A 21,117-nucleotide genomic window follows, 5' to 3' on the forward strand; every position below is an offset into this window, starting at 1 on the left:
CTAAAATCATTAAACGCATCATGGGCGAAAAATACCCCTTACAAGACGAGCAGTAAACTGATTCTCCGTCAATGAATCAACAAGTAAAAACACGAAAAGACGTGTCATCAGAACCACTGACTTCATAACTTAAATTGCGCCTACACCGGAACGAGAAAAGAACCACGACCAATCTTCTAAATAGAGACGTCTCCATCGTATCGAGAAGAACACTCAGACTCGAAAACGGCGGCGGCCAAGACTTTCTCCGTTGGCACACAAAGCTGATAGAGATACGGTTCTGGTTAGGTGTCACGGTTCTTTCTTTTTTTTGAGCGAAGGCTCACGGTTCGTTTTTTTTTTAGGGGAATTTTGCGCGACTCACGGTTCGTGGACACACCAAACTGCTCTGTGCCCATCAAGCCCATCTGTAAGAAGCCCACCTGCGACTCCGCGCGGCCCAGCCTCCATAATAACCTCGCAACGAGAGCTTCGCAGTTGGCATCGTGTCAGTCTCGACTCGCCGGCTCGTCTTGCCCCGTCGACTCCCTCCGCCCAATCTCCCTCTCGCCGACGCACGACGCCGGCGGGCGCCAGCCAGCCATGGCAGAATACAACCTCAGCGCGCAGCTCACCGGCCACGAGGACGACGTAAGCCCTCGCTTACCCCCTCCGCTTATTACCTGCTCTCCCCGCTTTGCTTCCTCTCCAAGTCTGCGCGATTCCCCGGTCCCAACCGATCCCACCCCTCCACCCCCATCGCCGTCGGGTTCTGTTCGAGCCTGCGGCGGGTGTGGTGCCGTCGCGATCTGCTAGTTCGCCGGGTTTTGTTGGGAGAGCGGCGCGGGTTCGCGTAATTCGACCTAGCTTGCTTGCGCGGGTTCAGTTGGCTCGCTCGCTCCCTCGGTTCGATGCCTCCCCGTGAGTCGTAGATTCAAGTGTCCGTGCGAGTTTTAGTTCCGTCGGGAGGCATGCTTAGTAGATGCCGATTGCCCCCGCTTCTCTGTAGTATCTCTACTTGCGATTTCAGTGTGTTGCAGTGGGATTTAGGGCGTTTAGAGCTTTAGGGGGAGAATTATAGCTGACGGGTGTCTGATGATCGGTGTCGTTGTAGATTTTGACTAGGAATCATCAGTGTTACTTGGTTACTCGTTCCGTTTCACCTGAAATTCCACAATGTTGCGATTGTTGTCCTGATTTCAGGGATTCATTCATGTCCATCCATCCAGAATGTCTTGTTCTGGTTATTTATCAGCGGTTTTCTGGCCGCAACTGTAACCTTCAGCTTTTAGCATCGGAATACCAAACACTATACAGATTTTATTAGAAAGCATACCTCTTTATGTATGTCCATGTATATGCAAAGCTGCTAAAAGCAGCATGCATTTCTCGTGAATCAATAATTACATATGTAATAATCATTCAGAAAATTGTAGGTGGTGATCACCGTGGATTGCTTGATTATTATTCAATGTTTTTGAAATTTGGCAGCAGTTCTTTCGCATATGTAGAGCACATCCCTGCATGACTTTAGCTAGTTTGAACCTTGCTTTGTGCAATTATTAGGTTATTCAAACCAAGAAGTTTGACCCTCCTTATTGCTACATTCGCCACACATTTGTTTCAAGATTGACTTGCCTATGCTTTTCATATAGGTTCGTGGCATCTGTATCTGTGGTGATGCTGGGGTTGCCACGTCATCAAGAGACAAGACAGTGAGATTCTGGACACAGCACCCTGAAAAGAAGCATGAATATGTTCTTGCTAAGACACTCGTGGGCCATTCAAGTTTCGTGGGCCCATTGGCTTGGGTCCCCTGTTCTGACCGCTTTCCTGAAGGAGCTATTGTTTCTGGTGGAATGGATACAATGGTGTTGCTATGGGATTTGCGTACAGGAGAAGTTGCCGGGACAATGAAGGGGCACAGTTCGCAAGTGACTGGCCTTGCTATAGATAACAATGGTGACATTATCTCTTCCTCCATGGATTGGTAGGTTTTTCTCTGATAAGTTTTATTCCTATGTAGAGCTTGCTTGCATATGGCTTCATCATACATTTGCTTGATTGCTTGCTTTTGTGCTAATTTCATCCTAGGGTTGTCTCTTTTTTTTTAACTTGTAAACCACTTTTTATTAGACTAAAGGTTGTACTATGTTGGTAATAGCATGGCAAGCAGATAATTTTTGTGAGGTAGTTATTCGGCAGAGGTCATAATGTACAATAAAAAAAAATAGCTTCATTACCTTTCCCTTTTTGGATCATTTATATTTCTTCATTCGCACAAATGCACATATGCTTCTTCTGTTTCTTCTACACTGAGTCCCTGATAAAAAAAGTTTGCTAATATTATACTTAGGTATTTTATAGGCATACATGTCTATGAATAATTTTATGCTGGATCATTTCGTGTAATGACATCACAGGCTAATAAATGAACAAGTTCCCTATTAATCTATTATAGCTGTTGGCTTCTTGCTGTCCACACTGACATACCTATTATGCACAGTACTTTAAGACGGTGGAGAGATGGCAATGCTGTAGAGGTTTGGGAAGCTCATAAAGTTGCAGTGCAAACTGTTCTGAAGCTGCCCTCGGGAGAACTATTTACAGGTACCTTCTGTTATGTCTATCCATTTCCATTTTTACTAGTTACTCTTATTTTTCTAGTCCCTCCGTTCCAAAATATAGGGCACGTAACTTGTGTTGACTGTCAAACTTTCTAAAGCTCGACTAACCTTATAGCAAAAAATATCAACATATACAATGACAAACCAATGCACATCAGCAGGTCACAACTACAGCACACTGGCCCTGATGCTTACCAGAGTTTTCAAGGATGAATTATCAAATATCTCATAAAAAATCCTCGAATAACTTGAACCAAAATTTACAAATTATTGATTAATACTTTATCCTTTCTCCCCTTTCGTACAGGTTCGAGTGATTCCACTATTAAACTTTGGAAAGGAAGGACCTGTCTACATACATTCTCTGGACATGCAGGTTATTTGTTTACTCCTAATGTGTACTGGTGCTTTAAGTTTTGGCATGAACCGATTGTGAATATCTGTTTTTCTGGTGTCTTGAGCTTGCACTTTTACTTCATCATTATCTATATATGTCGTTCAGCTATATAGTTAGGGTTTTTCATTTGCAATCAAGACAAAGTTTTCTCTGTTGAGAATTATCTCTTGTGCACTGTCGCAGAAGGTTTTGTGTTTTTAAAGCGAAAGACAGTAACCATCTTTGGTCAGTCTATTATTAAACCTTACCTTTTTGATATATCGGATGTGGTTTCCTTTTATTTTGTGTATTCAGTTTTGAGGTGTTATTGTTGTCCTCAATCCCATATACTTGACCTGTTGAAATAATGTTATTGCAATGCAGATACTGTCCGATGTTTAGCAGAGATGCCCGGGATGGGTATACTTTCTGCGTCACACGATGGGTGAGTGTTTAAATTACTCATCTAACTAGCCCCACTTGCTTCTGAGTGAAAGGATAAAACAGTATGGTAGAAGTTATTATTAGTCTTTCTATTTTTTTGGTAAATTAAGATCTTTTTTGTTTAGTCTTTGATATTGCTACTAGAATTGCTATGGAACCTATTCTTATCAGAGAGCTGGCATGGGTTTTGCTGGAAAAATATGGCCAGCTGTTTGGCTGTTTACCTTTTATTATCATCTTACATTTATGTGCATCAACATGTTCTTCTAGTTTATAATTACTATCTGTTTACTGATTACACATGATATTTTGTTTTGGTTGCAGAACTATCAAATTATGGGCATTAACTGGCCAACCCCTGTTGGAGATGATTGGTCACACTTCTCTTGTATATTCTGTGGATGCACATTCATCTGGTCTAATTGCCAGTGGCAGTGAAGATCGGTCAGTCAAGATATGGAAAGGTAATTTATTTTCTATGCTTTGGAGAATTCTTGTTTTCACAACTGGTTTGTCTAAAGTCTAAAGTCTAAACTTTTGTAAAACTGTGGTAAAACCAGTTTCTCCTTTGGCCCTGTCCAGTATTTGCTTGAAACAAATGAACAGTCCTACTTTGTCATAGTACTTCCTCATAACTCATAAGCGGGGACTCGATTATTTAAGCAAAGATAACACATACTTTGACGGTTTGACCTCAAACATATTGGGTAGGGTTTCACGAGAAAAAATAGGTTAGCTGCACACTGAAAGGTAGTTGCATTTTGTATTTGTATTCCTAATTCCTCCTTTGGCTAGTCTATGATGCATGATCAGCTTCTTTGGTTTTCCTTGTGACGTGAGTCAGTCGGTGTTAATCTTATTTTGCCTCCATGTTGAACATAGGAGTTCCAAAACCCGCACTGCATCTTCTTTCATGTATATCTATGATGGAAATCTGTTCTTGCTCTAGGACTAGTGATTTGATATGTAAATGCCATGGATGCAGCTAGGATCATCATTTCTTTGGCTGTTTTAGAATATTACTTGTTTGGATTCATAGTATGTGCTATTGTAGGTAAGGAAATTGTATTGTGGGTGGAAAATAGTGAAGTTTTATGTTTGGTTGTTGTTGTATGTAGCAGAATGCAAATTAAGTGCTTCATATACTTTGTTATGTGACTGTCAAGTAATACATTGCAGATGGCATCTGTGTTCAAAGCATTGAACATCCAGGATGCATATGGGATGCTAAATTCTTGGGTAATGGAGATGTTGTAACTGCGTGTTCTGATGGAATTGTGAGGATATGGACAACCGACAGCAATAGGTTCTGCAGTGATGAGGAACTTGCAGCTTATACCGATATTATTTCTCAGTTCACACTAAGCAGGTTGTTCCCACAAGTTCCTGATTTTTTTTGTATTTCTGCGAAGTTTGCTGTCATCTTCTGACTTCTACTAAAAAAAACCATTCTTTTATCATATTATAATTTGCACGTATTGATGCTTATCATGTTTACTGTGTTGTCAAGTCCCTTTTCCCTAATAGTTCGAGTCATGTGATTATTTTTATTTATACATTGACTGGTTCTAATTCAAGCAACGGATCTGTATGCCTTCTATTTTATTTCCACAGAAAGACTGTTGGTGGATTGAAGTTGATGGACTTGCCAGGAATTGAAGCGCTGCAAGTTCCAGGTGATATATCTCAGATACATCACACGAGCATAGTGTTAATATTTCCATGACGCTCCAACTATTTATGGCGAGTTCTGTAGGCTGGGTGCTTTTTTTATCAAATAAATGCAAGCATATTATGGAGCTTAAAAATAAAATGGGATTGTAGATGTAATGTTGCAGGTCACAATGAGATCAAGCTTTTGTAATTAATTATTCATAGCTTTCCTATAAATTTTCTGGTGTTGTGTACTTATTGTGTATCTGAAGTAACTGAAAGTTTCCAGCGTTACATAATGCATTGGCATGATCTGCTGGGTTATATTTGCGTAGTAGTGTTATGTTTAACTTCTTTTTTTGCCTAAGCAGGAAACTCTGATGGGCAGACACTAATTATTAGAGAAGGGGATAATGGTGTTGCTTATTCATGGAATGCGAAAGAGCTAAATTGGGATAAAGTAAGTACCTTTGTGCTTTAGACCTTTCCATTCTATTTACTTGAGTTGCTACCTCTATTACTGTATTACATGAGATAATCTGCAAAGCTGAGGATGGTTTAATGTCTTGCTGTTTTCTGCTTCTTGATGTTGATCGAGTTACTTAACTTAAAATACAAGCATGAGGCACTACTCCATGTCTCTGGCAGTATTGATCCAAATTCATACATAAAATCCTATAATAGTATAGGGCAAATGACACCCATTTACTGACGACAAATTGAACCCTGTTTAGCACTCCAGATGCCTATACCATGTGTATAGCTGTTTGATTTGAGTTTATCTGTGATGTCGTCTTGTTATCACCTGAATTGCTAGATTGGTGAAGTGGTCGATGGACCTGGGGATGCTGCTCAAGGTCAGGTTCTTGATGGTGCTCGCTATGATTTCGGTAAGTTAATTCCCGTTTGATGTGTGTTAGTGTTAACCTTTTCTTTCTGCTTATAGTATGTTTGATTTTTTTTTTCAGTTTTTAATGTTGACATTGGCGATGGAGAACCAATTCGGAAACTACCGTATAATCGATCAGGTATATCACACATGTGTCTTGGTTTTTTAATGCATCTCTGCTATTGATTCTAGAGTAAACTAACTTAACTAGTACTACAATATGTTCAGCGTAGAAAACTCATCATTTAAATGCTCATTCAATGTGAAGGTTTTTCTCAGCTTGCATACGCATGCACAGACTTGAGAGTCTGCCTCTTCGCTATTTTAGTACCCTTAAAATCTCAACTATGAATGCTTGTATGCAGATGATCCGTATGCAGTTGCAGACAAATGGCTCCTGAAAGAAAATCTTCCTTTGACATATCGCCAACAAGTGGTAGAATTCATACTGCAGAATTCTGGCCAGAACAATTTTGTCCCCGACCCATCTTTCCGTGATCCCTATACTGGTGGTAAGCATTTTTGTTTATATATATATGTGTGTGTGTTTGTGTTTTGGTAATTGTGTAAAAAATGACATATTTGAAAGTCTTGTGCTGCTGTTGACACTTGAGTTGATTATGCATCAGGTAATGCATATGTACCTGGGCAACCGTCTTCGTCAAATGGTATGTATCCATGCACACATTATTTAATTTGGTATTTGGTTTGTTACTACTTTCTTCCTTTCCTTTCTCCTCCTGTATGAAATGTAAACATCTAACCTTTTTTATTTGGCTTGTTCTGAGTCGTGACACAATGTTCCATACATACTTGCAGGTAGTGCCCCAAAACAAACTTTCAAGCACATACCAAAGGTACCACTCACCTTCCTGTCGATCTAATGACTTGAGACATGCATCAACATTCGAAGTTAGCTACTACCATCATGTACAATGATCTTTTAAGCACATCGTGCCCACACAAAATATCCCAGAGATCAATTCTTTGTTGATGATTGCTTACCAGAAACAAGTTACCATCAGACTTGTGGTAAGGCCTGTTGCAATCTCATATTTTTTTTTATTTCTTTTGTTTTGCAGAGCGGGATGCTATTATTTGAGACGGCTCAGTTCGAAGGAATCCTAAAGAAACTTACAGAGTTCAATGCAACACTTTCATCTGACTTGGTAACTTCTAGCCTATTTCTTGGTGGAATTAATGTATTTTTAAATTTTAATACTTCTTCTAGAATCTGATGACTTTGTTACATCCTCAGTTATTTAGTTTAGTGCTATTACTATGTGTTCTGCCTATTCCAAGTGCACCGACATGTGCTGGGTGCATCCATGCCCATGACCTAGTTTAACCATATGTTCAGGATATATCATGACTGTATTATTAGGATAGAAGTTCAAAGTGATTCATATGTGATGAAGCATGAATAAGACTTTACTATAGTGCTGTCATATGAGTGTGGTTCATCAAGCACAAAGCTAAAAAAAAGTCTGCATGTTGTGAATGGATTTACTTGGACTTGACCACAGTGAAGTTCAATCTATTAGCTCCACATTGGATGTTTAAAATCACAATCCTTTCCAAACAAGTTAATTATGGGATTTTTTTTCTATGGCATTGCATACTTTTAGTAGATTCATCCTGTCCATTATGGAACCTACACGTATTATTTAGGATTAAATAATAATAGTTGACTTCTCTCTATTCAGGAACAAAAACATTTATCTTTATCCGAGGCTGAGTTTTCAAGATTTGCTGCTATAGTGAAAGTATTGAAAGATACATCATTTTATCACACAAGCAAACTTGCAGATGCTGACATGGCTTTGTTGCTGAAAATATTGAAATCTTGGCCTTCGCAGATGATGTTTCCAGGTACATTGTTTCTCTAAAATCTACAGCACCTGTTTTCACCTGGTGATTACTAAAGCAAATTTTTTTTTATGTAAGTTGAATCAAAAATAAATACATTAGGAATTATTGGAATTCTTTAAGTAATTCCAAATGAATTATTATTGTTATAACTTGCAATAGAATTCTTTGTTACAATTGAAAATTCCAATTACAGTGATCACGTTGTTCTTCATGTCTAGTTTGAATTATAGAGCTAAAGTTTGATGCTTGTTACTCCCTCCGTTCCTAAATACTTGTCGCTGTTTTAGTGCAAACTTGTACTAAAACGGCGACAAGTATTTAGGAACGGAGGGAGTATTTAACAAAATCATCATTTTCCTGCTGTTAAAAGCAAGCAAAGTCATTGTAACACCTACTGATGAGGACAATTTTGTGTCGTAAGCCCTCGGTCTTTGTCAAAGATTTCACATAATATTCAACCAACCAAGATGCCAAATCATTTAATTTGGTTTATTTTGAACCTCCGCAATAAAAGGGCTGTGTGCATCCTTCGATGCAGTGGCTGAGGTATATCCCCTTTTCGAAAAACAAAGTGGCCCGTGCAGTTGCCTAGAATCAACTATACCTGGGCATTTCTCGGGCCGGGCTTGTCAAAGCCTGAAATCCCGAGCCCGGCCCGAATCCCAAAATTTCGCAAAACTTAGGCCCGAGCCTGGCCCGGCAAAAAGCCCGACAATTTTCAGATTGATGACTAAAATCACAGCACGTATACATAATCAACTTCAGATCTGCACTGAACACACACGGGGTCTGCACATGAACACACACGGGATCTGTGCATACACACACACACACACACACACACAAAGGACGAACGAACTCATGAATATACAGTCAACACATCATGGATACCATCGAGGAACTTGCTGTAGCATCAAACAACAAAGCAGCTTCTCATAGAAAAGAAAAAACAAAGAAGGAAATAGCAACAGCAGCCGGAGGCTTCAGATCTGCAGTGGACGAAGGAGTGGGCTTCAGATCTGAGGGAGATGGCGGAGGGAGTTGGCTTCAGATCAGCGCTTGGCGAGGCAGACCGTGGCTCCGTCGCGCGGTAGAAGGAGAGGAGGCCGTTGTGTGGTGGTCGGGGGAGAGGAAGGAGACCGTGGTGCCGTTGCGTGGTGGTCTGGGATTTGGGGTCGCCGCCAGGACCGATCTCTGCGGGAGGGAGGAGTTGAGCAGGGTTTGGGAGGCAGTTAGGGTTCGGGAACATAATTATAGGCGGAGTTGTTGGGCTGGACTGGCCGCCAGAAGGCCCAGGACGAGCTTTGTCTACAGTCCAGATGCATTGTCGGGCCGGACGGGTTTATTTCAGGCTGAAAATTAAAGCCCAAGCCCGGCCCGAAAATTGTCTCGGGCTGAAAACTGAGGCCCGAACCCGGCCCGGATGTAAAGCCCGGCCCGGTTTTTTCGGGCTGGGTTGTCGGGTTGGGCTGCCCATGCCCAGGTATAGAATCAACTAGGGTTATTATGTTCAAATATTTGAAGCTGCACCTTGTTGTTTCTCGATGTATATTGTTTTCGGTTCATGTGAATAATTTGTCCATCTCTACCTCGCAGTTATTGATTTTTTGAGGATGTTGGTGTTGCATCCTGACGGAGCTACTTTACTTCTGAAGACCATCGAGAGTGGAAATGGTGAGTTTTATGCTGTCTGCTAATGCTTTGCTTGGTCATTTCTGTCCGAGCTATCTCCTCAGTCTTGTCATGAGTTATCTTCAAACTCAGATAGTTTAATTATCTTCATTTACCTCCCTTGCTCATTAAAGAATAACTGCTATTTTTTCTTTATCAAAACGTGCTGCTATCTAATGTTGTTTATTGAACTATCTTTCCTTATGTTACTTATCAGATGTACCCGTGGAGACTTTTCGTAAAGCTCTGGCTCTACCTGTGCATCCACCGAATGTGCTTACAATCCTCAAAGCAATTACCAACTTATTCGACAAGTCATGCTTACACCCATGGTTGAGAACACATTGTGCCGAGGTTAGTTCTCAAAATAAAGTAGCTATTGGTTTTGATTTATTTGATAGATGTTGTTCAGTTTTTGTGGAAGGCTGACTTTTGTTTGCTCATATCAGATTATTGATTCCGTCTCAAGCTGCAAGCCATCTTTTAGCAAGAATGCACACTTGGCATATGCCACTCTTTTACTCAAGTAAGTTCTTAGTTGAATTCTGCTTATACCTAGTTCTGCATTAAAAGAAATGGTCATGATGTTAGAACATAATAAGCAGCACTACGTTGATCATGATTTTAGAACATAATATGCATACACACACATAGCAATGCGGATTTCCCTACAACATTATCTCCCTTGGCCAGTTGTTCACTAATTTATATATATTTCTCTGCAGCTATTCTGTTCTTTCAATTGAATCTAAGGATGAGCAAAGTCAGGCACAAATTCTCTCTGCTGCCCTTGAAGTGAGTCTCTACCCCTCTGACCTCCATACTCACTCCACCCTTCGCAGTCCACTCATGCTTTTCTCATCTGGGTCCGCAGATTGCTGAAGACGATACCCAAGATTTTGACTCAAAATACAGGGCCCTCGTCGCGATCGGCTCTCTGGTATCCTTCTCGACAATTCCATTATGCGATGCCTCCTAATAAACATTTTTTTTGTGTGTGTGTGATGAATCCTAATAAATGTTTTGCTTGAGTGCATTTCTGTTGCTGCTCACCATCTTTGCACATGCTTTCCTTTAACCTGGCTTTACCCCCTATAGATGTTAAACGGCCTCGTGAAGTCCATCGCCCTCGACCTTGACGTGAAGAGCGTCGCGAGCAGCGCAAAGGCATCCATGGACTCGAAGATCGCGGAAGTCGGGGCTGATATCGAGCTGCTGCTACGATGAGAAAGTGACGCCACCGGACAGTCGGAAAGATAAAACAGCCTCTCCCTTACTGGAGGGGTCATTGTTCTGGGTGATGCTTATCATCACTCGTCATGGAGCAGTGCTTGGCGCAGCTAGGCGGTCTGGTAGTAGTCCTAGTAGTTCACCACACAGGCGCTCCAGTCCGGGGAGCTAGCACCATAGCGCTTTTGCGAGAATTTAGCAGAGTTTGCGCCTTGTAAAATCAGTATGGCCCTGATATTGTTATGCGCTGGCGACTGAATATGTTCCCATGTTTAATGCACTGCATATTTAATATCAATTCTTTCACCAACATGCTTAAAATTTCCTCTACCCTGGAGTATACATGATTTTTTTTATCAATATAAACACGGTGTAACTTTAAAAAGTTTGACTTAAGAAAAATTAAATAATGTGCCTCATTTAGGGAATTGAGGGGAGCAAAACATCTGTGTTTGAAAAATTACAAAACGGTAGATGCATTTGTGTTAATGCTATAGAAACTATTTTTAAATGACCACTGACATCCACATTAGGAATTTGGCAGCCTGCCGCCTCCACGGGAAACTGAATTTCTTCTACCCTACACTGTAAAGTAAACAAATTCTTGTACCCTATATTCTAGAAAGAAAAGAACAGGATGTTTATTGCCACAACCTGGGGTAATGGCACTGGGTGGTAACAGAATTAGATAGAGCAGTTGCTGAAAGTACAACAAAGCTGATAGTTAAAGGCAATGTTTTGAGTTCAGCGAACTAAAAGCAAAGTGTGCAGGGAGGAAGAGTACAACACATTACTGTGGAAAGCTTTAAGTTCAACAAGGAGAGATTCAAAAGTAAAAAAGGTATGTCTCCATTGCCGGGATTTGAACCCGGGTCGCCTGGGTGAAAGCCAGGTATCCTAACCGGGCTGGACGACAATGGATTTGTGATGACTTGCGAGATTCTAGCTAAATATTGTTGACACTGTGAACCGCTGTCTATTTCGTGGTTCTGAGAGGTTTGGACATGAAAAGCCATTTGTTGATGTAATTTACATGGAAATTGGACTAAATTCAGGCCTTCCAAACAGGCCCATACCTGTATGTAGCATGTGTCGACCAGCTGCTCGCCTGCATAGACCCACCTAATTCACTGGTAGTCATAAATATAAGATGTTCTACCTTTGTCTTAAATCAAATAATTTCAAGTTTGACCAAGTTTATAGAAAAATATATCAATACATATAACTTCAAATGACTATACCACGAGATGTTAGTATATTTTTTCATAAATTTGATCGAACTTTAAAAAAATTGATTTAAGACAAAGGTAAAACATCTTGTATTTTAAAATGGAGTGAGTACCGGTCATGATTGCCGCCCTTGCCCAATTTTTATTTTGTCACATGATCTACGGTGGTTTAGGACATGTTACCGTACTGCCAGCAAAACATGAAATGCAAAAAAAAAAAACTCAGAAGATTAGGTTGATTAGTTGTAACATGTAACATCTACAATTTACAAAACTGTATCTTCAAATTTGTTTTGGACACTGGAAAAAAAAGATAAACCCAATCATGAACAATAGCAAAAATATGCGTACAATTCACCGTTTTTTTTCTCATATAGGTGGATCAAATTTGAAGAACTTAAATTTTATAGGATGGTTGATTCATATAAAAAAAATAGTAACGCATGGTACGGTACGTCTTCAATGCTAGAGAAGCACGTTTGGTCAGCGGTAGCCCTCTTGATCGGTCAAGAAAGAAGGTTTGCACTGCGTCACCACGATCCTAAGCAAAGAAAAGCCTACTTCGCCAAGCAACTTTTCCTTAAAGCAAATAAGAGTGAGGTCTTTTATGGTCAAAAGAGCCCAGAATTCTAATAGCGATCAGATTCTTTGGTATGAACCTATCATCAAAGCAATGGATCGCAAGACTCGAAATCAAAAGCAAGAAAGGAGCTAATTAAAAGCAATACTCCGCTGCTTGTAAATAGTTACTCCATCCGTCCCATGTTAAGTGACGTAAAAAAATGATTTAAATTTTCTTAAATATGGATGTATCTATGTATAAAAAACGTATAAATACATGTAATAGAAAGTCACTTACGGAGAGAGTACTATGTCTGTCCAAATCAAATTTAGTGAAGTTTGAAGTTTGACTTGATTTGTATAGAAATATATCAATATCTTTTTTTTGATAAGGAGAAATATATCAATATCAATGATACAAAAAGGATATAATATGGTATGAGGTATTTTCTTTCGGTCGGTCAAACTTAAAGAAGTCTAAGAACAAATATACAACTACATTTTGAGACGGAGAAGGTGTTGAAATCCAAATCCACGGCAACCAAACGTTACTCTCTGAGTCCACAGTAAAATCACTCATCGGCGGTCCATGGTCGGTGGACAGAGAAATCTCACAGGATGACTCGTGGGCCCCGCGCCCGCTGCTGCGGCACTGCTCCAAATCTTGGACGCAACAGTGCATAAAACAAACGTTGTCCCCTAAACAAAAGTGAAAAGGTAAAAAAAAAGGCTCCCGAAACGACATGTCTGTGATTGCAGTAAAAACTGACAGCCGAAACCCCAGAGCGAGCGCCCACTCCACTCCACTCCCGTCCAGTGAAGCTGCCGCCGCTACAGCAGCAGCCGGCAGCCGCAGTGCAGTGCTTTGCTTTCAGCTCGGTTCAGCTCTCGCGCAGTCAGTCACTCGCACTCGACAGGGCAAGGAGGAGGAGGAGGAGGAGAAGAGTCGAGGCGAGGCGAGACCGGGAGAGCACGGAGGGGGCAAAAAGAGGGGAGATTTCGATTGGGTGAGGAGGAGGATGGGCATGGCATGCGCCCATGCCATGGCATGATGGCGAGCGTGGCGCGCCTGGAGGTCAGGGGGAGGACACCACTCATTGCTCAAGGGGAAAAGCAGAGCTGACCGTGAGAGGGCTTAGCTGCCCTTGCCTTTGTGGTGCTTGCCCCCCTTTTCTCCTTCGCTTCCGTCCCCCCTTTTCGGCAACTCCGTGGAAGAGACGAGTAGTACTAGTAGACTAGTAGCACTCCATGGTTGATTTGTGTGGCAGGAGGTCAGGTCTGCAGCAGGCTCAGCCGTGGTGTTGCTAACGCGTGGGCGAGGTATCCATCTATCCCTGCTGGATCTTGTTGCCTGCTGATTTTGGCCTGTGGGTATGCTCTGGTGGTTTTGGGTAGGATTTTTCGGAGGTGATTTCCCGGTCAGATTTGTCTCGATCTGAAGGAAGTTGGCGCTTCTGTTGGTTCATGCTCTTGTCTTCTTTGAGAGTTCTTGTTGGGGTTTAGAGATTTTTGGTTCCTCGCTGCGAATTCTGCCGGTTGGTATGCTAGGGTTCGGATTAATTGAACCCTTCTCTTCAGTTTGCGTTTTTTTAGGGACTTCTCTTCAGTTTGCTGGTAGGTAGAGTTTTGTGTAATTGGGTGTTGGGAAAGCTGGAAATTCATCCTGCTGTTCCCAGTTTGGTTCTGAGGCTCTTAGTTGTTCGTACACAGATAAACCTGTTTGCGCAACAATTAGGAATGAGAATTTGCAGGTGGAATTTGTTCATACAGTGTTTGTTACAAACAGGAATCACAGGGATACGAACACATTCCATTTCTTTCTTGTTTGGTTACTGAAGATTATATTCACTGAATGTTATAGCAACTGCATGTCCTAAATGAGCGATTCATGTGAAATTTCAACTCATTCTTGTTGTTCGTTTGTTTGTCCCTCTTCAGGCCTTTGCCATTCATAAGCAATCACCAGAAGCTCAAAGAAGATGGAATACTTGTGTTGAAAAGCCTTCTGAACAAAAGTCTTCACTCAAGAAGGATCAGGTTTTTCTTCTCAAGATAAATATGGCAGAATTCAAGGTAGGAAGGATCGATGGTTTGCCGGCAAAGATCAGAAGTGTCCCGGTTGCTGTCACCCCGGAAGGATTATGGTGCTGCCCATCTCAGGCCGTGCTCCAGAAGACGGTGAAGAACCATAACCAGCAGGCCAGACCTAAAGTGGGAGCATCCCCTCCTGCGTCGAAGGCCTCCTCAGTTCAGAGGGCGACAACTATTTCTTCGGATAAAAGATCACATTCCACTCCTACTAGGTCCAAAGTCAATTCAGATGAGCAGGTGTGCTCCCCAGCTGATGCTGATGCCCCCGATCCTCCAAAGGTGGCACAAATGCCTGAGAACCGGCAGAAGCAACACAAGATATCGGTCGGATTTGGTCAGCTCCAGACGAGTGATTTGAAGGTTGTGCTGTATGGCAGGGAAGGGGTTGCTGTAAAAATGATTGTTCACAAGAACATCCTTGCTGAAAATAGTACCTTCTTTGCCGATAAGCTCTCAAGTCAATCTCCAGTGCCGTTCATTGAGGTGCCAGATTGTGAGGACGTGGAGATTTTTGTCGAGACTGTTGGGTTGATGTACTGCAAAGATGTCAAACAGAGGCTGATCAAGCAAAATGTTCCGCGAGTTCTTCGAATCTTTAAGGTTTTTCCTGCAACAGATCCTTGATTTTGCCATTTTCTTATTATTATTTCACTTTGAAATATGCACAAATCTTAAATCATGCTTGGCCAGATCAAGAAGTGCTACTTTAAATTGATGAATTACCTTTTTAACAGTCGAGTGTTAGAGCAAGTGCTATCTAACTAGGAGTGTTCAAAAATACATGCTAGTTGCTACTTGCTGCTATATATTTGGGGCTTGTACTAGTTTTCTCGACTTGTACTAGTTACATAAAAATATAAGGGTAAATCTGGCATTGTCTTTCTTTACTTTAAATAGTGGTGTTTATCGGTCGGTAATAAATTACTTTTTTAACTGTTGAATGTCCATGTTGGCCAATATACAGCCTTTTTCGGGGAACCTTTGGGTACATCTTACACAATTATTTGTTCCATTGTGTGCATCTGAAGAGATACCGAATTCTTCAGTATTTGGTATGATTCCAATTTACAAAAGTAATATCCCTTGAAAGTAATATCCCTTGTGCCAATAAAAGGTACTCCCTCTGATCCATATTAATTGTCGAAATATTACATGTATCTAAACGTTTTTTAGGCATAGATACATCCATATTTGGGCAAATTTGAGACAATTAATATGGATCGGAGGGAGTACAGTGCACACAATGGAACAAATAGCAGCAACAAATCTTCCAATCTGGGCCATGACTGTTTGGACCTTGCACTCTCTTTGTGGCTTCTTGAAGTCGGTTAACTAGATTTTCTGGAGAAACTGCAACTTCTTTCTTGACTCATTCTTTTTTTGTGCAACATATCATTTATGCTTCTTCTTTTCTGTACAGGTTGCAGAATCACTAGGCTTTGCAGCATGTGTCGTGTCATGCTTAGATTATCTGGAAGCAGTCCCTTGGGTTGGCGAAGAGGAAGAGAATGTCATATCATCCATTCGGCAAATCCACAGCGAGAACTACGGGGTTAGCCCCCTACTGAAGAGAGTGACCTCTGAGCCAACAAATCCGCCAAATGACACACTCGCACACATCATCGAGTTGGTGCTGAAAAGCGGTGAGGACCGAGGGCGGCGTGAGATGAAAACTTTGGTCCTCAAGCTTCTGAAGGAGAGCAATATCTGTAGCACCAATGGTTCAGCTGACTCGTGTGCTGTGACCTTATACAGTTCCTGCAGGAATTGCCTGGAATCCTTACTGACCTTGTTCCGTCAGGCGTCCGATCCAGAGTTTGCGGAGCAATCTTCAGACAAAAAAGACCCGGTCTTCCGACAGATCACTCTTCAGGCTGATAACCTCCTGTGGCTAGCCGAGATCCTAGCTGACATGAAAGACGCGGAAGAGTTAGCATCCATATGGGCCAGCCAGGAAGAGCTGGCCAGGCTGCACTCCACGGTGCCAGTCATGCACCGGCACCTTGTCAGCTGTGTCACGGCGAGGCTATTCATCGCGATCGGCAGAGGCGAGGCTTTGCCGCCGAAATGCACACGGCGGCTCCTCCTGGACGTCTGGTTGCAGCCTCTCATGGATGACTACAACTGGCTGCAGCATGGCTGCCGGTGGTTCGACCGGGGTGTCGTCGAGGAGGGCATCGGCCAGACGATCCTGACTCTGCCACTGGAGGACCAGCAGACGGTGCTGCTCGCCTGGCTTGGCAAGTTCCTGAAGACCGGCGACGGCTGCCCGAACCTCCAGAGGGCGTTTGAGGTGTGGTGGAGGAGGACCTTCGTCAGGCCCTATGCCGAGCAGCAGCGGCAGCAGCAAGAGAGCTCCTCTTCGTCGTCACGACACTCGGGACGTAGCTGACGCCGATCAGAACATCGGTAAGAGAGATCAAACTGAGTTTGGTGCTGCTGACAATGTAGCAAGAGCTGGTAATAGTAGTAGTTAGGACTTGGGAGAGATCACCCAGGAAAGTACAGGCTTTCTGATGCTGTAGAAACCAGCATCTGATGTCTCATTGCAGAAAATGGATCTTGTCATCTTGTATGATTTGCAGCTTGTGATTGATCTTCTTGACTTCTTGTGTGTAACCAGATATGAATTCTGTCTTAGCAGTTGTGCATTTGTAATCTGTAATTGAGACCTTAAATCCAGGCCTGTGTCTTGAACCAACAGGTCAGTGGTATGACAAGAATTGCAGCTCAAAATTCAGTACACTGCAGAGAGATTTATTGCTACTGTAGACTGGAGAGCAGTGGCAGCAGACTGGCAGCTAGTGCCCTAGCAGGCGTTGCAGGCTTGTCTGAATCTCTTGAAAGACATTCATTCGGTCCACTGAACCCTTAAGGTTGCTGAAATGGTGATGAATGAAGAAATGAATGCCCATACTGAATCATGTGGATATTCCTTCTCTGCTGACTGCTGCAATTCCATTACCTAACGAACAAGCCATGTCTAACACATTCGGCAAAATTTGCCAAATCGTGTCCAAAATAGAAAAACCCATAGTGCGAGCAAGAAATTTCAGAGCACCAAATGTTTATTCAGCAGCTGTAGTTTTTGCCTGACGGATTTGTTAGTTAGCCGAAGCAGTTATTTTCACAGACCAATTCCATTTCCCAAGCAATTCGAAAAAAAAAGAAAAATGAAAAGGCAACGACAGCAACAGAAAAATATCTGATTCAAACGGCAGATCCAGTGCGCCCATCAGCTTTGTGGAGGGGCCGTATATTGATGTTCAGAATTGACCAGAAGGGCGAGCTCTTCCAGTACTTTAATCCACTCTTGTCTCTTTGAGCCTTCTAGCTCTGTCTACAAGTGCAAGCCACGGAAGATTGCGTTACGATGAAAGGTGATTCTATTGATTGCGTATGAACAATGTTTCCACTGACCAATGTGATAAACGGGATATTTTTGTTTGTTGATCTGCACTCAGAAGGCTAAAATACAGTATTGTTACTAGCATCAGCATGCATGTGCCCCATCTCTTGGTGGTGAGAAGATGATTGGAAGAAGAACATAAAGACAGAAATTTGGTAACCACATGGAGATTATCATGCCTGGGGATTTGATCCTAATTAAGAATCATTAATCTACGTAGAACAAATCTGCTCTGTACTTTTGGAATATACAGATAGCATATACGTGTGGAAATAAAACACTCCCCGGATCTGCATCTGCAACCGCGCCGCTTAGCTAGCTGAGAGAGAGCAAGACGTCTGGTACTACTAGTAGTAGTACATCTGACATATCCATCTCCGCCGCCTGCAAACAAGAACAAGAAGGAGGTCAACTTCGATCGATCCGGAAACCCAATCCAATCCGGCCATGTCGTCGATGGCGGCAGCAGATGTGAAGAAGAAGAAGGTTATCATCGACACTGACCCAGGAATCGGTCCGTCTTCTTCTTCAACTTCTTTCGTCTTATCGATCTATCCAATCCTATATCCTGTTATGTGTGGAGGAGAAGAACGGCCCGGCCGGCGGAATTGGCCGATGATCTTTGCATTGATTTAGTTAATTCGCGATTTGATCTTGAATTGATTGTAGATGACGCCATGGCCATCTTCGTGGCGCTGAGGTCGCCGGAGCTGGAGGTGCTGGGCCTCACCACCGTCTTCGGCAATGTCCACACCGCCCTCGCCACCCGCAACGCCCTACACCTCGTAAGTTCAAGAGAACTCAATCCTTCTTCATCCTTCACTCCATGGACGAAACCAATCTCAATCCAATCTGATCGACGATGCTAATCGCGCCCAATTTGGTTTTCTTTCTTTCTTTGTCAGTTGGAGATTGCGGGCAGGACCGACATCCCCGTTGCAGAGGGATCCCCTGTAACAGTCAAGGTACATACATACCGTCCATTAGTCAATTAACCAATTCATCACATACATGATACATTACTCGCATCAATCAAGCCCCTTACTGCTAATTTGAATTGAACTAAAAAGTGTATGTGTATGTGCTCTGCTCGATCATGAAATTTAACAAACAAGCAAACATATATTTGTAATGTTAACCTGAACCGAATGTTTCTGTGTGTGTTCAGAAAGCCACCAAGCTACGGATAGCTAGCTTCGTCCATGGTTCAGATGGCCTGGGCAACCAGAACTTCCCTCCACCAGCAGGCAAGCCACTAGACGGTCAATCCGCCGCCGAGTTCCTCGTTGAGCAGGCGAACCTCTACCCTGGACAGGTCACCGTCGTCGCCCTCGGCCCGCTCACCAACCTCGCACTCGCCGTCGAGCTCGACCCCGGTTTTCCCAGCAAGATTGGGCAGATTGTTGTTCTCGGTGGTGCATTTTCAGTCAATGGGAATGTCAATCCTGCAGCCGAGGCAAATGTGAGCTCCTCCTCTGAAACAAATTACAGATGTGTCTCTTAATAATTCACTATCTTCATGGACTTGTCTTCACTAATTAATTAACTAATTATGTTTACAAACAGATATTCGGCGATCCTGACGCTGCCGATATAGTTTTCACCTGTGGTGCTGATATTATAGCCGTTGGAATAAACATTACGCACCAAGTAGTTCTTTCTGGTAATTATCTAGCCGCTGTCATGTATCATATTTGGTTAGGTCAATGCATAGATGTATCACAACGAATAAATTATAAAACTATATAATACTGGCAGTTGGCATGGACACATCCTAAATATTTTGTCAATGCAGATGTTGACCGGAAAAAGCTTGAACAGTCTGATAGCAAATATGCTCGCTACTTGTGCAAGATACTGGGCCTTTATTTTGATTATCACAGGGACGCCTACTTCACAAAAGGTACTTAAACATTCAGTATAAATCTATATATAATTGATTGTCCTAGCAGACAGACATTACCTTAAAAGAGATCAAATGAGTGATTGAAGGATTAATTTGCATGGAATGGAATTGGTTGCAATTGCAGGAGTATATCTTCATGATCCGACAGCTCTTCTCGCCGCTGTGGATCCATCACTGATGACTTACACGGAAGGAGTGGTGAGGGTTCAGACGGATGGAATCACAAAGGGTCTTACAGTTTTCGACAACACCAAGAAACATTACGGGGAGATAACGGCGTGGAGCGGTAAGCCTACCGTCAAGGTTGCGGTCACGGTCGACGCCCCCGCCGTTGTGGAACTCATCATGCAGAGGCTTACCATGGAAGATTAAACACCATTGATCTGTCTTTCTTTTACAACGATCACCGAAGAACGGCAAGTCTTTCATCCGTTCTCAGTCCTATGTTGTATAATTGTCAGTTCCATTGTTTTCCTTTCTCGCACTACAAAGCAGAAAGACAGAAAATAGTGTGGAAATCCAATTAAACCTAAGGGCCCTCTTGATCATGTTGGTCGACCTCAACCTTTCAAATGTCTAAAATTATCCTCAGACACTCCATTTGTTCAGACTCACCGTGAAGCTCTCTGCCACTGTGATTTTCAGGGAAAACAAACCCTTAATATATTATCATGCTAAGTCTCGAAACAAGTTTTTTTCCCACCTATTCAAGGGACTCAGAAAAACTAATGCTGAAATTTTCAAGATGAGGTGTGAAAATTTAAAAAATGCAGAACAAGTACTTTATCTGAGCTATTGCTTGGTGACATTTTACTTAGAGCTATTTCCTTGAAAGCAAGTGATACAATGTAACCTGGACTTTGGTGGGAAAGCGAAAGCGTAAAATAGTCCGTTATTGTAATTTTGTATTCATGTAGGACAGTTTCATCTTTGAATTGTGGCATAGTTCTCACAAATTTCAAACTCGGAGCTTTTGATGTTGTGCCACTTGTGAGCGATCTTCTTGTGTGAATTCTGAATTCTGTGGTATGACAAGGACTGTGGATTCTGAATTCTGTGGTAGCAACTGTGCATCTGTAGACTGTAGATGGTGTTGACCTGGAGAACAAGGTTGTGTGGTATGACAGGGACTGAGAGCAAGCTACTCCACAGAGATCATATCATGTGTTGTAGAGAGATT

The 21,117-nt window shown here is 42.3% G+C and overlaps 3 protein-coding genes and 1 non-coding gene across 6 annotated transcripts; 3 read left to right on the top strand and 1 right to left on the bottom strand.

Moving 5' to 3' along the window:
• Nucleotides 1-468: 468 nt before the first annotated feature.
• LOC100844705 (phospholipase A-2-activating protein) lies at nt 469-11,062 on the top strand. The gene is made up of 22 exons (XM_003557551.4): nt 469-630; nt 1,635-1,969; nt 2,486-2,589; nt 2,914-2,982; nt 3,367-3,427; nt 3,751-3,890; nt 4,606-4,795; nt 5,041-5,102; nt 5,451-5,539; nt 5,897-5,969; nt 6,048-6,107; nt 6,334-6,480; nt 6,598-6,636; nt 6,788-6,825; nt 7,051-7,137; nt 7,675-7,840; nt 9,437-9,514; nt 9,729-9,865; nt 9,961-10,037; nt 10,237-10,306; nt 10,386-10,451; nt 10,610-11,062. Exons 1-22 carry the CDS (start codon nt 583-585, stop codon nt 10,736-10,738), a joined length of 2,265 nt encoding a protein of 754 aa, XP_003557599.1. The 5' UTR covers nt 469-582; the 3' UTR covers nt 10,739-11,062.
• A 526-nt stretch (nt 11,063-11,588) lies between these two features.
• Nucleotides 11,589-11,662, bottom strand: TRNAE-UUC. Its single transcript has one exon. It is a non-coding gene; the product is annotated as a tRNA-Glu (tRNA).
• Nucleotides 11,663-13,276: 1,614 nt separating this feature from the next.
• LOC100845013 (BTB/POZ domain-containing protein At3g50780) lies at nt 13,277-17,365 on the top strand. The gene is made up of 3 exons (XM_003557552.4): nt 13,277-13,851; nt 14,470-15,222; nt 16,043-17,365. Exons 2-3 carry the CDS (start codon nt 14,590-14,592, stop codon nt 17,012-17,014), a joined length of 1,605 nt encoding a protein of 534 aa, XP_003557600.1. The 5' UTR covers nt 13,277-13,851; nt 14,470-14,589; the 3' UTR covers nt 17,015-17,365.
• A 557-nt stretch (nt 17,366-17,922) lies between these two features.
• Nucleotides 17,923-20,627, top strand: LOC100845323 (probable uridine nucleosidase 2). Of its 3 annotated transcripts, XM_010230082.3 has the most exons (9): nt 17,923-18,002; nt 18,087-18,186; nt 18,285-18,545; nt 18,701-18,816; nt 18,937-18,996; nt 19,200-19,493; nt 19,598-19,694; nt 19,827-19,934; nt 20,062-20,627. In XM_010230082.3, the coding sequence occupies exons 3-9, from the start codon at nt 18,479-18,481 to the stop codon at nt 20,307-20,309; spliced, it is 990 nt and encodes a 329-aa protein (XP_010228384.1). In that variant the 5' UTR covers nt 17,923-18,002; nt 18,087-18,186; nt 18,285-18,478; the 3' UTR covers nt 20,310-20,627. The 3 variants fall into 3 exon arrangements, with proteins under 3 accessions (XP_010228384.1, XP_024315875.1, XP_014752691.1); XM_024460107.1 differs by having other exon boundaries at nt 18,087-18,545; XM_014897205.2 differs by having other exon boundaries at nt 17,967-18,186.
• Nucleotides 20,628-21,117: the final 490 nt, after the last annotated feature.

Source organism: Brachypodium distachyon, chromosome 1 (genome assembly GCF_000005505.3).
Source record: "Brachypodium distachyon strain Bd21 chromosome 1, Brachypodium_distachyon_v3.0, whole genome shotgun sequence".
NCBI lineage: Eukaryota > Viridiplantae > Streptophyta > Magnoliopsida > Poales > Poaceae > Brachypodium > Brachypodium distachyon.

What these genes read in the sequence shown, in the direction of transcription:
- LOC100844705 (XM_003557551.4), top strand. Translation starts at nt 583, where the DNA reads ATGGCAGAATACAACCTCAGCGCGCAGCTCACCGGCCACGAGGACGAC. An exon ending in ATCTCTTCCTCCATGGATTG is followed by an intron (nt 1,970 to 2,485) that starts GTAGGTTTTTCT and finishes TATTATGCACAG; the next exon opens with TACTTTAAGACGGTGGAGAG. An exon ending in CTTTCTGCGTCACACGATGG is followed by an intron (nt 3,428 to 3,750) that starts GTGAGTGTTTAA and finishes TTTTGGTTGCAG; the next exon opens with AACTATCAAATTATGGGCAT.
- LOC100845013 (XM_003557552.4), top strand. Translation starts at nt 14,590, where the DNA reads ATGGCAGAATTCAAGGTAGGAAGGATCGATGGTTTGCCGGCAAAGATC. An exon ending in GAGTTCTTCGAATCTTTAAG is followed by an intron (nt 15,223 to 16,042) that starts GTTTTTCCTGCA and finishes TTTTCTGTACAG; the next exon opens with GTTGCAGAATCACTAGGCTT.
- LOC100845323 (XM_024460107.1), top strand. Translation starts at nt 18,479, where the DNA reads ATGTCGTCGATGGCGGCAGCAGATGTGAAGAAGAAGAAGGTTATCATC. An exon ending in CGACACTGACCCAGGAATCG is followed by an intron (nt 18,546 to 18,700) that starts GTCCGTCTTCTT and finishes AATTGATTGTAG; the next exon opens with ATGACGCCATGGCCATCTTC. An exon ending in GGACGCCTACTTCACAAAAG is followed by an intron (nt 19,935 to 20,061) that starts GTACTTAAACAT and finishes TTGCAATTGCAG; the next exon opens with GAGTATATCTTCATGATCCG.